The sequence below is a fragment of the Trichoderma virens genome (genome assembly GCF_000170995.1).
Source record: "Trichoderma virens Gv29-8 chromosome Unknown TRIVIscaffold_85, whole genome shotgun sequence".
NCBI classification, from domain to species: Eukaryota; Fungi; Ascomycota; class Sordariomycetes; order Hypocreales; family Hypocreaceae; genus Trichoderma; species Trichoderma virens.
The window spans coordinates 750677-765390 of record NW_014013664.1 but is presented as its reverse complement, the minus strand read 5'-3'; the positions used below and the strand labels follow the sequence as shown (position 1 = coordinate 765390).

Below are 14714 nucleotides of genomic sequence, written 5' to 3'. Positions count from 1 at the left end.
CTTCCTTCATACAACGCCGTGCTTCTTTGTATCCTCGCCGGTTGTCGTCCCACCTCCGGCGGACATGAAAGGCGGAATTCCGCACTTTTGTGGGGCCGTGACGGGACAGGAGAACCGCGTCTACAAGCCCCGAGTCTCGAATCTTGCCTTGCTTCTCTCCCTCACTTCCGCACTCGCCCTTTATCGTTATTCCGCAGATCTCCCAGATACCGCTCGCCATGATCTCAACCCGTAGAAAATCGTGCGCCGCTTGTGTGGCGGGCAAGCGGCGGTGCGACCTCGACCTGCCGACGTGCGGCCGTTGTCGTAGGGGGAGAAAGGACTGCGTCTATCCCTGGATGGCGATTGGGAGCGCAGAGCAGTTGGGCCTCGACTCATCAGCTGCGGGTGTCAGGGCCGATACGAGTATAACGCAGGATCTGAGCGGCATCTGGCAGCTGGGCGGGAGCATCAGCAGCAGCAGCAGTAGTAGCAGCAGTGGGAGCAGCCATGGCAGCGCGTATCTGTCGCCGGGTCCTTCGTCAACGGTGCCCCCACCGCTTGTGCCTTGCTTGCTGTCCCAATTAGACGAATACGTTTCTCAAACCCAGGATCAGACTGTCCTATCATTGGGCCCGAGTTCGGGGCCGATAGAGCCGACGCTGGCCTTTGGCCGCGAGTTCTCCACCCCCGAGTTTATTTACTTTGACATAACCGACTCTCCTGTGACCACTGGCCAGGTGTTCCAGTCGCGGACTGAGTGGGCGGCCAGCCGGTTTGCGATGCAGCCGCAAATCCTCGCCATGACGGGCCAGAACTGCTTCATCCACCACACGCAGGTGTCAGCCTCAGAGGTGCTGCAGGAAGCCCTCGCTGCAAGTGCGCTGCACTGCATGAGAAACACGGCCAATGCATCACTCGTGAGAGGCGAGATTGCCAAGAGAGTCACCCGCCTCATTGGTTCCATCCGCCATGCGATTACTTCCGCAGCTGAGACGGTCGCCGGAGCTGAACTCGACCTGCTGCCGATACTGCAGGCATTCGTCGTGTACCAGTGCATTCGCTTCTTCTCAAGAGACGATGTAAGTGAGCGAATGCGTGCGGAGCGGGACGAAGCCATTGTGCAGTCGCTGCTGGCGGCCTTGTATCCGCGGCTTCAGTCATTCTCCAAGACTATGGACAGCTGGTCATCTTGGATTTACTACGAAAGCATGCGCCGCAGTATCCTCACTGCCGAAATCCTCTCAGGTACATACGCCTTCCTGAAGCAAGGCTGGGACCAAGCCGAGGCGCGCTCGCTGCAGCTCAAGTTTACTGCCCAGGTAGCACTCTGGGAGGCCAAGACGGCAGTGGAATGGGAGGCCATGTGGGCGCGAGGACCAAAGTTGCAAGTGACGATCCGGACGTTTATCCCGGACACTCAAGAAGCGTTGCCAGAGGACATGGATGATTTGGGGATGGTGCTTTGGGGACTTCATCATGGACTTGATAAGATGGAGAATTGGATGGGCAAGCAAAGGCCTATGCTGGTGAAATGGGGGCTGAGATCTGAGGCCTGAGGCTGAGATCTGAGAGGGCTAGAGGTGAAAGATGATGATGTAAGTTGTTGGATACTTTCTTGGGGGTCTATTTGTTTGTTTGTTTGTTTGTTTCACTTTCTTTTTTTGTGGAGATAAGATTTTTGGAGTTGTTGATGCTCGTGAAAGGCGTATTGGGCGTGAAAGAGCGAAATGTTGAGATTCTGTCGTCCTGCATGGAACATATACCCGACAGTTTGTGAGGGCTGAAGAATGAATTACACAGCGACTCGACTTATATAGGTTATAGATACCTTGGCAAGTATTTTGTTATAGATTGAATTCACAATAAAATAAGCCATTTGATCATGATTAGATACCAGATACAAAATCACAGATGCTAATAGTAGTTGGTACTTCCAATGGAATCGACTTGGCCATGATAATCTTGGAGTTTTACTTGTCTCTGACAAATGACTAAGCATCTTTGGTGTCTTGAAACATGTGCCAGAGACGCACGTGGGACTGACAGGAGCGGGGCAGAAGCAACTGCACAGTGACGAATGAGCTTGATCGGAGGCGTCGAAGTTTTGTTTTTTATTTCTCATTCCTGATGCTGTTTCTATTTTGGGGTATCGACTTATTAGAAATTCAGTGTAAAATTAAAAATATATATAAATAACTAGTACCATTTTTCTATGTTTCTCGACATTGGTAAATCTCAGTCCCGGGTATGTAAATGTAATTCTACAGTCCTGCTTGTACCAGTATAGAGCATAGTACTCGTATTGTCGCGCCTCTCCTCCAGACTTGCCCGCATCACAGCCATCTTATTTTCTAGTCTAGCTCTTCTGCGCAAATCACGCCATAGCTGGAGCCAGTCCACTTTGCTCTGTTCTGCTAGTGCGACCCCGGAGCAATCTCTCCACCCCGTCTAGAATCAAAAGCGGCAAAAGCGGCGGGCAGGCTGAACTGACTCCTCCTGCTCGAACTTGTGCGAGGCTGTAAATCGACAAACTCTGAGGCTGTTGTTTGCGGCTTTCCCTTGCCCTCGCCCTCATCCACCAGCTCCCGGCTTCCGCTGCGGCTCCTGGCGATTCCATATCTTTGTGTCCCATATCCGGCATCTCCTCGAACAGCTGACAGCGAACCGAATCCGCTTCTTCCTTCGCCATGGCAGACACGGCAAAGACGTCGTCGCAGCGCCCGCAGCTCTCCAACAGCATGCGGAGCAGCTCGTACCTCAGCGACCACCAGCAGTATCGCCCGCCGCAGCACCGCATTCCCGAGTCCCATCACGGCATCGACACCGTTGTCGAGGACTCGTCGCCGTCCAAATCGCCCAAGCTGCCCTTCAATGGCGTGCCGTCGCCCGAGCACCCGCCCATCATTGTCGACAGCGGCGTCTCGCACAGCTACTCGCATCCCAACTGCGCGCCTCCTGTCGGCCATCGCTCCGACAGGCTGATCGCGACGCTGTTCTACAAGGGATCCGACCACAATGCGCTGCCGAGGAGCACTTCCGGAGGTCTCAGCAGGTCGCGATCTCCGGCCAAGTCGGGGCTGGCCGACAGCACCGAGTCTCTGCCCCCCAACATGGCGCCGACGACCAGCATGGATGAGTTTCCTCTTGAGCCTCCCACGCAGGAGTCGGAGCAGCTGGACCACCTCTACGGCTCCTACGTCTCGCCGCTGTGCATCACGTCCTTCCTTCACCTCATGTCGACGTTTCCTCTGCCCGACGGCGCAGAGGAGCCGCACTCGTCGCATCGCTGTCTGGACAACCAGGAGAATCCGCGGGTTGTTGAGCTGACGCTTACTCCCGCTCCGTCGCCCAGTTATCTCAGCCTGGCGGATCTGCGGAAACACGAGCTGATCTACCGGTTTGAGCAGGAGTGGAACGTCGACGTGGCTCTACAGAGAGATGTCCTGTGGCGGAAGCACCCCAGACTGGTCGTCTTTGACATGGACAGCACCCTCATCACACAAGAGGTCATTGATTTGCTGGCTGAGACCATCCAAGACCCGCCGGATCTTGCGGAGCGGGTAGCTGGCATTACACATCGCGCCATGATGGGCGAGCTCAACTTTGAGTCGTCTTTCCGCGAGAGAGTTGCGCTTCTCAAGGGCCTGCCGGCAACCCTCTTTGAGGACCTCCGGCCTGTTCTTGATGTCACCAACGGCGTGCGGGAGTTACTCAAGGCGCTGAAGCGCCTTGGTGTCAAGACGGCCGTTCTCTCCGGAGGTTTCTTGCCGCTGACGGGATGGCTGGCAAAGGAGCTCGGTATCGACTATGCACACGCCAACGAAGTGGTCATCGAAAACGGCAAGCTCACGGGCGAGGTCAAGGGCATCATTGTCGGAAAGGAGCGCAAGCGCGATCTCCTCGTTGAAATTGCGCAAAAGGAAGGCATCGATCTCTCCCAGGTAATTGCCGTTGGAGACGGCGCCAACGACCTCTTGATGATGGAAAAGGCCGGCCTGGGCGTGGCATGGAACGCGAAGCCGACGGTGCAGATGGAGGCGAGCGCGCGGTTGAACGGGCAGAGCATGCTGGACTTGCTGTATTTGTTTGGATTCACGGGCGAGGAGGTAGATATGCTGATTTCTTAGCCATGGGGCGTGTTTTGCGGGAGAGGGGAACAGGGAGGTGTTTGGATCTGGTAGGGAAGAATCAGAATTGGCGTCGAAAGGGCTAGAGATTTATGAGGGGTTGCTTGTTTGACAGCCTTTTTGTGATAGGGCATATTCTCTTTTTTAAGGAATGAGAAAGGAGCTACAATGACAGGAGCCATGATATTTGGCTTGGTGCTTTCTTCCGCTTCAGTGATGCCGGCTTGGTAAAGACGATGGAATAACTGCAACTCTATATCCTGGGAAGAGTATTTGGAAAGGTTTTGAAAGCAATCAATTTTCAGCTGTATGGGCTATTGCCTCTTTGGGAGCTTCAACCACAATGTCTCACTTTCGGAGATGTATGCAAAATAATCTTCTTTTTCTTATCCTTCTTTTTCTGCCTCATCATCGTTTTTTGTTTTAAACCATGATGCGTCTCCCCCCACTCATATGTCTACACAGGCGAACACGCCTCATTTAAATACAAGAATGCCCGCTTCTACCAGTTCCATCATTGCTCACAGTTCCATGTGCGCATTGTGCCTTTCAAGGGTAGCCCTCCTTGCCCCACTTGTTGAACTTGTCGTGGTACTCCTTGGGAGCAGTGACGTTGGGGATGATGACCACGTTGAGGGCGCTGGGAGCTTCACGGGGGGCAGCGTTGGGGTCGCCGCCAGGGTGGTACTTGTACTTGCCCTGGCCCTCGCCTTCCCAGGCCATGCTGGCGACGTTGACGGGAGACTCAGAGGTGGCGTGGGTGGGAGATCGGCCTTGGGTGAGGGACGTTAGTATCTGGAGAGTTCTTGTGCTGCTTCATGCTGCTTCATGCTGCTTGGAGAATAAAAGGGGAGGTCATGTCGTGAATGACAGAATGCATCGATTGCATCGTGTCAAGCAAGGAGCTGCATGTCAGGGTCGCATACCGAAGTAGATGCCGGCACCGCCCAGAGCGGCAACCATAACACCGCCGAGGATCTACAAACACCCCAAAACAAAACAATTAGCCATTCAAAGTCCTCAAGGGAGCAGCCCGGGACATGACGGAGCTGCGAAAAAAAGAGCTTCGGCTTCCAATATGACGCACATAAATCTCGGGGTTGCGCTTGGACTCGGTCTGGAGCTCCTGCTTGGTGGTGTCGGCCATGCGACGGACAGTCGTGGAGAAGAAGCGGCGGGTGATCATGGAGGCCATTTTGACGGACGAATTGGCGGAACGTGGTTGATGGGAGGGTTGGTTTGGATTGGATTCCTGGGCTGGAGAGACCAAAAGCTTGCTGGAATAGTGGTGCTAAAGCTGGGGTCGTATGATGATTTCAACCCGAGATTCCGAAGCTGCCATTGGCCAATGCCGAAGGTGGGATGGTGCACGTGAGAAATCACATGGCAGCGAGCTGTTTCGGCAGTAGACTGCTTAGGTAACCATGAGCTCACCTCACAGGTCGGGCCAAGGCATGAACAAATCCAGCTTGTTAGGCATTGATCACCATCACATCGGGGCGCGCTAGGCCGTCTAATGGCTGCTGGGCAATTTCCACAGGCCAATGACGAGCGTGGCGAGAATTGTGCATGGCCAAGCAGGATGCAGGCGGTTCTGAATACAGTAGGACTTCGTAATGCAGTGCCTGGGAAGAGATCAATACAGTACACCATTTCTCACGGTTTGTCAGCACTCGTCATCTCTGTTTCATACTTGTACAGCCCTCGTAAGCAAACATACAGATCGCGGATCGCTGGCTGTACATGTAAATGCTCCATGCTTTACAGCAAATAATTGCACCTCATGCAAGCCCCCAGCTTCTTGCTGCAGGTCAGTTTCCAGCACTGGTGGTGTGCTCCGTGCGCGCGCAAGCATGTACCCGTTGCATTCCGCTCAGGTACCAACTACACCTGCTAGACTCGAAACAGCCCGGCAACCTCGTAATTTCCACCGCCTGCAGGCTAACCTGGAGGTACCCAATACGACACGCCCGGACAGCCACTACCGCGGCCGGCCTCAACAACCAAATTGCGCAGAGCCAAACGCACCAATGGCCAGCCCCTTTTGCCTACAGCCAGGGAAAAAGGAGGGTCTGGGCGCATGCCTGCAGCCTCGTTAACGGGCATCGAAAAGTGGACGAACGGCAAGACGCTCGCGAGAGAGGAAAAAGGAATTCGTATGTTTAACTCGCTGCCTCTCGCTCTCTCTCTTCCTCCTCCGCTTTTGCCGGAGCGGGCGTCCTTCCGGCCTGTCCATCACCCTCCGAACTGCCTTGTCGCCTTTTTTCAATTTTCTTTTCCATCTTGAAGCATCCCCGCTTCCGACGCTCCCTCTAGTGCTGCAGTTTTTCGATTCGTCTACGCTCTCTCCCTTGTCTTTTTTTACAGCCTTTCATTTACGTTCCTTTTGATTAACACGCCTCTTTGGAATCTCGCGATCCGACCCTCGACGACTTGTTGCGCGACACTTGTTACAAAGCGGCCACCCGAACTACCATTTTGTCACATTACCATTTTCCCATCGAGCTGAACCATCCGTCTTATTCATCCCCCTGCGCGTTTCCGGCGGCCGCCAAATTTGTCAAACGTCGAGTCGATCTGTCATACGCTGTCCGCCACGATCTTCTTCTTTTTTTTTGCAGTGAGATTTTGGCGGAACACTCGGATCTCGTGCTCTCTGAAAAGGCCCTGAAGAAAAAAGAAGAAAAGAAAACATAGAGGGGAAAAAATATCGAGACAGCGGGCTATGTTATAGGACAACGCACGGAAATTACACATACGGGACCATCGCGATGGCGTCCCAAGACGAACCCGTTTCGCCGACTGGCAATGCCCAGACTTTCTCACCTCCCGCAACTTCGACGCCAGATGGACAACGCCCTGGGAGCGTTGTATCCTCCCACATGACCGACATTCCCAGCGAGGATGAGGCCGACGGCAACGCATCAACGTCGGCGCCCAAGACGCATCAAACAAGAGAGTCGGGGTCAGTGATCCGGCCAGAGACGGCCATGACGGCGGCTTCGTCCAAAATATGGGGAGGCGCCAGGAAAAACTTGGGCGTCGGGAAGAGAGGAAGCGGCACCAGCACGACCAGTTCAGCGCTGGGAACATCGCCGAGCCTGACATCCCGCAGCCACGTCCCTTCGCTCACGTCAAACGCCTTTTTCCACCCCATGAGCTCGCAAAAGCTGCAGGCGCAGCGAGCCGGAGCGTCACGGCCTCTCGCGACGGCCCAGCCACCACCAGCTGCGCCCCAGCCACAGTTTGGGGACCTGCCGGACAACGCAACGGATATTGATGGGAGCGTGATCCACGACTTTGCCCCTTCGCCCGTGGCCCAGCATGGCCCGCCGGTGCAGTTCCAGCACGTCATGTATAGCGAAGAGCAGAGACAGCTGCCCTCCCGAGGCACCGACTTCACCGAGCACGACACATTTGATCAGGCCACGGAAACCACCAGTCCTACCGGCCACTATGCCGGCGGGAGCATGTCAGAGAGCGTTCGACCGCTGCGCAAGGCCTCGGTTCCGGAGAAGGCCCACCCGCATCTCGACCTGAGCGGAGGCACGACGAGCCTGAGAGATCTGAAGAGCTTTCCCAGCCCCATGCTCAAAACCCCCCAGTCGTTTAGGTCGACATTTCTCCCCGGCATGCTTGACCGCGACCAGGGCCAGAGTGGTGAGAGTCGAAATGCGGCTGGCGTGGAAAAGCTCGCCTCCACTGCGTCATCACCACGGCTAAACCCCATTGATTCCCAACTTCGACCCAAGACCGAGAGCACCGCAGTACAGCACAAATTCGGCAAGGAGCGCAATTATGAGTACTTTGAGGGCAACACCATGTTCTTCTTTGGAGGCCGATGGCAAAACACCAGGCAAAGGCCCATAAACGTTGCTACTGGACTCTTTGTGGTTATCCCTTGCGTTCTGTTCTTCGTCTTTGAGGCACCGTGGCTGTGGCACAACATTTCTCCCGCTATCCCCATCATCTTCGCGTACCTTGCCTACCTCTGTTTCTCATCTTTCCTCCACGCTTCCATTTCAGACCCCGGAGTAAGTAGCACTATTGACTTTGGAATTTCTCTTGACGAAGCAAGACATGGCCAGCATGCTAACTGATACTAGATCCTTCCCCGAAATCTTCACCAGTTTCCCCCTCTTGGGCCGCATGAGGATCCTCTTCGTGTCGACCCCCCCACAAACGACTGGACACTGATAAAATCAGCGGAGCCGACGGCTGCCGCCATGGAGTTTCCCGTCAAGCACTGCCGGACGTGCAACATCTGGCGACCACCCCGTGCTCACCACTGCCGTCTTTGTGACAACTGCGTAGAGACGCACGACCACCATTGCGTGTGGCTCAATAACTGCGTTGGCAAGCGCAACTACCGATACTTCTTCACCTTTGTCTCATCTGCCACCATCCTCTCCCTCTACTTGATCGGTGCAAGTCTTGCACAGCTCATTGTTTACATGAAACAAGAAAACATTTCCTTTGCCAAATCCACCAACCACTTCCGCGTTTCTCTGGCCTTGGTCATCCTGGGAGTCTTTGCTTTTCTCTACCCCGCCGCCCTCATGGGATACCACATCTTCTTGATGGCCCGAGGTGAAACGACGAGAGAGTTTATGAATTCCCACAAGTTCACCAAGAGCGAACGATACCGTCCCTTTGACCAGGCAAGCTTCTGGAGGAATATCCTGGCCGTTCTCTGCAGACCTCGCACGCCCTCTTATTACCAGTTCAAGAAGAGCTATGAAAACGGCGATCAACGACTGGGCCTTCACCGGGACCAACGACCGGTGCTCGACTCTCGAGGCCTTGAGATGGATGCCGTCAAGCCCCCTTCACAAGGCGGCTTCCAAGGCCCTGTGGCCCTCCGGGGCTCAAGCCAGGGCGAACCGTGATGTTAATGACCTCAGTATATCGCGTGCTTTCAATCTTCTTGATTATTTTTTTTTCTCTTCTCTTTCCAATTTTTCTTTTTTTCTTCGTTTTTCTTTCACAGACACCGTTGATGGTGCTTCTTGATTACTCGCACTCGATTAATTCACGAAGGAAAACACATACGGCTGGAATGAACATACATGGAGCAGTGTACGATTCTTGCAACGTGTTGGAAAAGAGCTAATGTGTGTGTTTCTAATTATACCCTTTGTGGGCGGTATATTTACCTGTTCTGTACTTTCACTTGATGTTTCTTCTTTTCTTCATCCATTCTTCTTTTTATCTTTTTTTTTCTTGACTGGAGAGGCGTGGTGGCGTCACAGCGATGGGCAAACGAAGTGTAGACTCGGATCATGAACTAAAGTTAAAGCATGCTGGACTTTGCGGAGAACCAAGGTCGTCTAGACAGGAAGCAAGATTTTCTATTCTATTCTGCATTGACCTTGATATGGCACATTATTTCTTTTTCTCTTGCATCCTTTTGTCATTCCTCAACTGTTTCGCATACGCTCGAAATGTGAGAGTGAACTGTGAATGTGCCCACTGTAGATCCAACACTGGCCAGAAATAACATCCCGAAAATGAGAAATGAGCCTTTTACCCCCAATTTGTAACGGCTACTGGGGCGTCCAAAGATGATGCTCGCCGTGACCCACGTGGAGTTGTAAATGGCGATAACGTCAGCCGCACATGCTTAGCGGCAGTTGCATTTCCAACCAGGCTAGCGAGATAAGGGGCTGATAAGAGAAATTTTTCGAAAAAGAAAAATGGCGGACCCAACTAAAGGTGCAGCGCCTTGCTATGGGCCAGCACCAGACCCTTTTCAGCTTCTTGTCGTATCCCCGTACTGTATTCTTTCTTTTTCCCTGGAACATTCGCCTTTTCTTTTTTTCTTTTGCCTCCCCAGACTCTGCTATAGAACAGCCCTCCCTGCGTCCTGCGGCTGAGACTTTCTGTTCTGGGGAATCTCCTTGTTTTGTTTCTACTCCCCCTTATCTTCTCACAGGCAGGACGCTCCAAAACCACAACAATGCCTCACCCGGTTTCGCCGCCGCTTGTGGTGTCGAAAGAAGCCCCTCCCCCGCCATCACAGGAGGATGTCGCGGCCTTCATCAACACCATCTTCAACGCCCAGACGTCCGCTGCGTCCATCGATGCCTGCTATGCCCTTTGCGATCTGCTCCTCAACTCGGTCGGATCTGCCGGCCTGACCACATATGGGATCCTCGCCGAGGTCAAGAAGGCGGCTGCTGATAAGAAGAGCGGGCTCCGACGAGAGAGCAGCCAGAACCTGCTGGGTGCCATCTTCGAGCGGTTCCCTCCGCGAGAGGCCCTGAGCGAGGTTGTGCTGCTGGTACAGGATGCCAGCACCGTGGCCTGTGCCCTGGATGCTCTGGCTGATAAGGGCTCCGTTGTCCGTGAGGCTGCCCAATATGGCCTTGATGCGCTGTTCGCCAACCTCAGTGCCGAGGCCCTGGTTGTTGGTCTGCTGCCCGTCTTGACCCAGTATCTCGGCAAGAAGACGGGCAAATGGCAGGGCACCGTGGGAGCCTACCTGCTGCTGCAGAAGATGGCCGACAAATCGCAGATGGTTGTCGGCAGCACCAAGGAGGAGGCTGCTGATAAGGATGTGCTTCGCGAGGCCATGGGAGCCAAGCTCGCCGGCCTGATCCCCATCGTTGAGGGTGGCATGCACGACCTGAAGACCGAGGTGGAGAAGCAGGCTGTCAAGACGATGAACTCTCTCACCAGTCTCCTATCCAATGACGATGTTGCCCCTCGGATTCCCCTGCTTGTCGACACTATGCAGCATCCCTCTCCCCAGACTCTCCAGAAAGCCATCCACGCCTTGTCACAGACTACATTTGTGGCTGTTGTCACGTCTCCTGTGCTGGCGCTGCTGACTCCTTTCCTCGAGAGATCTCTCAACACCCCCACTACCTCTCAGGAAGTTCTCAGACAGACAGTCGTCATCGTCGAGAACTTGACCAAGCTCGTCCACGATCCTATCGAGGCCAGAACCTTCCTTCCCAAGCTGATGCCTGGTGTCAAGGGCGTCTGCGACCGTGCATCTCTCCCCGAGGTTCGAGAGATTGCCGAAAGAGCCCTCGCAACTATGGAGAAGGCTATGGGCAACGACAAGGACATTATTGCCCGAACCACCATCGACGACGTTGCCAAGGTCCTTGATGCAGAGGTTCAGAAGCACAATGCACTGGTGCTACAGGCCGAGACTTACAAGCTTGCCAAAGCTTACATCTCCGAGATGGTTGCCACTGATGTCAACTACCGTCATATTGCCCGAATCTCTGCCAGGATTGCGCCTTACCTCAAGACCCTGCTGCAGAGCCCCGACGCCCCCCAGCAGGTGGCGGATGCCGTCCAGCAATTCTACTTGGAAGAGGACCAGCGCCGATATGGTGTCCCTGAGAAGGAGGACGACGGCGAGGTCGAGATTGTCAACGCCGACTTCTCTCTGGCTTACGGTGGTATGCTGCTGCTTTCTCACACCAACCTGCGACTTCTCAAGGGCCACAGATATGGTCTCTGTGGTCGCAACGGTGCTGGCAAGTCTACTCTCATGAAGAGTATCGCCGGTGGCAAGCTGGAGGGTTTCCCTCCCCAGGACGTCTTGCGTACTTACTACGTTGAGCACAACCAGGGCGAAGACGCTGAGATTAGCATCCTTGAGTTTGTCTCCAAGGACCCTGAGATTGGCCCCCAGGGAACTGCTCACATCTCCAAGGTTTTGGAAGAATTCGGATTCACTTCTGGACCTGAGGGTCGTCAATCTCAGCAGGTCGGATCTCTCTCTGGTGGTTGGAAGATGAAGCTTGCCCTGGCCCGAGCCATGCTGAAGGGTGCTGACGTCCTCTTGTTGGACGAACCTACTAACCATCTGGATGTTGCCAACATTGCTTGGCTTGAGAACTACCTCAAGTCACACCCCGATATCACCAGTTTGATCGTGTCTCACGACTCTGGCTTCTTGGACAACGTCACCACCGACATTTACCACTATGAGCCCAACAAGAAGCTTGCATGCTACAAGGGTAACCTTGCAGCATTCGTCCAGCTCCGCCCCGAGGCTAAGAGCTACTATACTCTATCGGCATCCAACGTTCAGTTCAAGTTCCCTCCTCCTGGTATTCTCACTGGTATCAAGTCTCAGACCCGTGCCATCATCCGCATGACAAACGTCTCTTATACCTACCCCAAGGCTCCCAAGCCATCGCTGCAAGACGTTTCTTGCTCCCTCTCCCTCTCCTCGCGAGTGGCCATTATTGGACCCAACGGTGCTGGCAAGTCTACCTTGATCAAGCTGCTCACCGGTGAGACCATTCCCACCACTGGCAAGGTTGAGAAGCACCCCAACCTTCGTATCGGTTACATTAAGCAGCACGCCCTGGAGCACGTTGAGATGCACTTGGAGAAGACTCCCAACCAGTACCTGCAGTGGCGATACCAGCATGGTGACGATCGTGAGGTCCACATGAAGCAGACTCGTGCTTTGTCTGACCAGGATCGTGAACAGATGGACAAGTTCATCGACCTCAAGGACGGCAAGCCTGCCAAGCAAATCGAGTCGCTTGTTGGTCGTCAAAAGTACAAGAAGACGTTCCAATATGAAGTGTAAGTGACAAAGAATGAAACTCAACATCTAATTCGGATTCATCGAGGCTAACTTTTCGGTTTAGTAAATGGCGTGCCACTCTTCCCAAGTACAACACCATGATTTCGCGCGAGACTCTGCTTGAGCTGGGCTTTGATAAGCTCGTTCAGGAGTTTGACGATCACGAGGCGTCTCGTGAGGGTCTTGGATACCGTGAACTCCAGCCATCTGTCATCTCCAAGCACTTTGAAGATCTCGGCTTGGATCCCGATATCGCCAACCACAACGAAATTGGCTCGCTCTCTGGTGGTCAGAAGGTCAAGGTCGTTATTGCTGGTGCCATGTGGAACAACCCCCACTTGTTGGTCCTTGACGAGCCTACTAACTTCTTGGACCGAGACTCTCTTGGAGGTTTGGCTGTGGCTATCCGAGAGTTCAAGGGAGGTGTTATTCTCATTTCCCACAACGAAGAGTTTGTTGGTGCGCTCTGCTCTGAGCAGTGGCTTGTCAACGACGGACGGGTTGCCCAGCGCGGTAACGCTGCTGTTGACCTTGGTCGCTTTGAGGACAGCCGCCCTGGAAGCGGTGTTACGAGCACTGCGGCCAGCTCGGTTGTTAGCAGCGCTGTCAACTCTGGCGTCGAGGATAACGGCGAGCTCAAGTTCAAGGCTCGCAAGAAGAAGAAGATGACCAAGAAGGAGCTCAAGGACCGAGAAGTTCGTCGCCGTCTGCGACACATTGAGTGGCTCAACAGCCCCAAGGGAACTCCTCACCCTCCTGACACTGACGATGAGGAGTAAAATGTCAGGGCTCTTCTTTGTGAAGCCTCTCGAATGGGGAAAAAGTTTTGCTTTATTTTACTTGATGAAGATTATTATTATTTAGAGAAGGAGGCAGATGCCAGTATTTTTTTGGGGCTTGGGTATTGAGTTTGGGCATGAATCTGTGTGTTTATAGCGTCTGGTAGAGCTTGCGCGCTGGGGAAAAAAAGAATTGGATAGATGGTTGAGATGATGGGAGGGGGGGCATGTGCATGACTTTGAGATGAAGAGGCATAGAGGCGTTTTACGGATACATAGATGGATTCTTTTTCATTTTTCATCTTTTCTTTGGGAATTTCACTTTATGAATCGTATAGACTGTTGTGAAGCTATCAATGGAACATCATTTCCAAGTTTGCTCGGATCTCATATTATCTATTCACACGAATATCGGTATTAAAATGACAGCAATATTAAAAAGGATGGCTTAAAAAGTATATCTGCTGATGTCGACCACCGATATATGCGTTTTGGCTGTTTTATCAGGAAACCCAATAGGAATGCAATTGACTTATACATGGGGGCTATCAATGCGCGCGCATCTTTAGAGAATAAGTATCGCTCACTGGTGGAGGACTCTGGCCAGAAAATACTGGAAACACTGCGAAATTTAAGGGGGGGATCGCAGCCCTACTCAGTATGAGACCCGGGCCGAAGTAGGCCTGAGCAAGTTCGCCTCGGCCAATAAGCAAGAGCGTACATCTGATCAAGAACGGTTTTTCTGGCGAAAACACTTCATATTTTATGCAGGCAACGCACTGGAGAAGAGTCAGGAGGGCATGAACCTACTCAACATGTTTAAACAGGAGTCTGAGGACGCTGACGCAGAGGCTTCAAAAACGCAACAAAAGGAGGTGATGGCAATTTCAATGATCAACAAATTCAATGAAGCCATCAATCCCCAGATTGAGAAAATTGCACAGAAGTTTCCAGTGGTCCAATATCGCCCGGGCTTTTAATAAAGATATGCCTTAGGAGAGCATTAAAAGAAGGAGGAGGTAGCTTAAACAATATATATATAACTTTGTATCGAAGTTACGAGCTGCCATAAAAGGGTCTTTATTAAAAGGATAAAATTGTATTATCCTATTACTATCCTATACTAGCCATCATCTAAGCTATCCATCACCTTTACTTTTCCCCTACTTTCGTTCCGTATCCGTCATGTCCCATATTTCCCCCCCAAATACCCAAAAAGTCGTAAATAATATCCATCCCAATCCTTCATAACAGTTTAGCCTC

General features: G+C 52.9%; 5 protein-coding genes across 5 annotated transcripts; 4 read left to right on the top strand and 1 right to left on the bottom strand.

The window, feature by feature from the left end:
• Window positions 1-218: 218 nt before the first annotated feature.
• Window positions 219-1538, top strand: TRIVIDRAFT_43927 (uncharacterized protein; the record flags this gene model as incomplete). Its single annotated transcript, XM_014097609.1, has 1 exon — window positions 219-1538. The coding sequence occupies one exon, from the start codon at window positions 219-221 to the stop codon at window positions 1536-1538; it is 1320 nt and encodes a 439-aa protein (XP_013953084.1).
• A 965-nt stretch (window positions 1539-2503) lies between these two features.
• On the top strand, window positions 2504-4280 carry TRIVIDRAFT_88960 (uncharacterized protein; the record flags this gene model as incomplete). The annotated part of the gene is made up of 1 exon (XM_014097608.1): window positions 2504-4280. One exon carries the CDS (start codon window positions 2670-2672, stop codon window positions 4107-4109), a length of 1440 nt encoding a protein of 479 aa, XP_013953083.1.
• Window positions 4281-4384: 104 nt separating this feature from the next.
• Window positions 4385-5372, bottom strand: TRIVIDRAFT_88957 (uncharacterized protein; the record flags this gene model as incomplete). The annotated part of the gene is made up of 3 exons (XM_014097607.1): window positions 4385-4882; window positions 5036-5087; window positions 5197-5372. The coding sequence occupies 3 exons, from the start codon at window positions 5302-5304 to the stop codon at window positions 4659-4661; spliced, it is 384 nt and encodes a 127-aa protein (XP_013953082.1).
• Window positions 5373-6880: 1508 nt separating this feature from the next.
• TRIVIDRAFT_114353 (uncharacterized protein) lies at window positions 6881-8989 on the top strand (the record flags this gene model as incomplete). The annotated part of the gene is made up of 3 exons (XM_014097606.1): window positions 6881-7423; window positions 7478-8143; window positions 8216-8989. Coding segments are annotated over 3 exons (1983 nt in total), but the record flags the coding sequence as incomplete, so codon positions are not given.
• Window positions 8990-10068: 1079 nt separating this feature from the next.
• Window positions 10069-13823, top strand: TRIVIDRAFT_88955 (uncharacterized protein; the record flags this gene model as incomplete). Its single annotated transcript, XM_014097605.1, has 2 exons — window positions 10069-12671; window positions 12737-13823. 2 exons carry the CDS (start codon window positions 10069-10071, stop codon window positions 13449-13451), a joined length of 3318 nt encoding a protein of 1105 aa, XP_013953080.1.
• Between the last annotated feature and the right edge of the window lie 891 nt (window positions 13824-14714).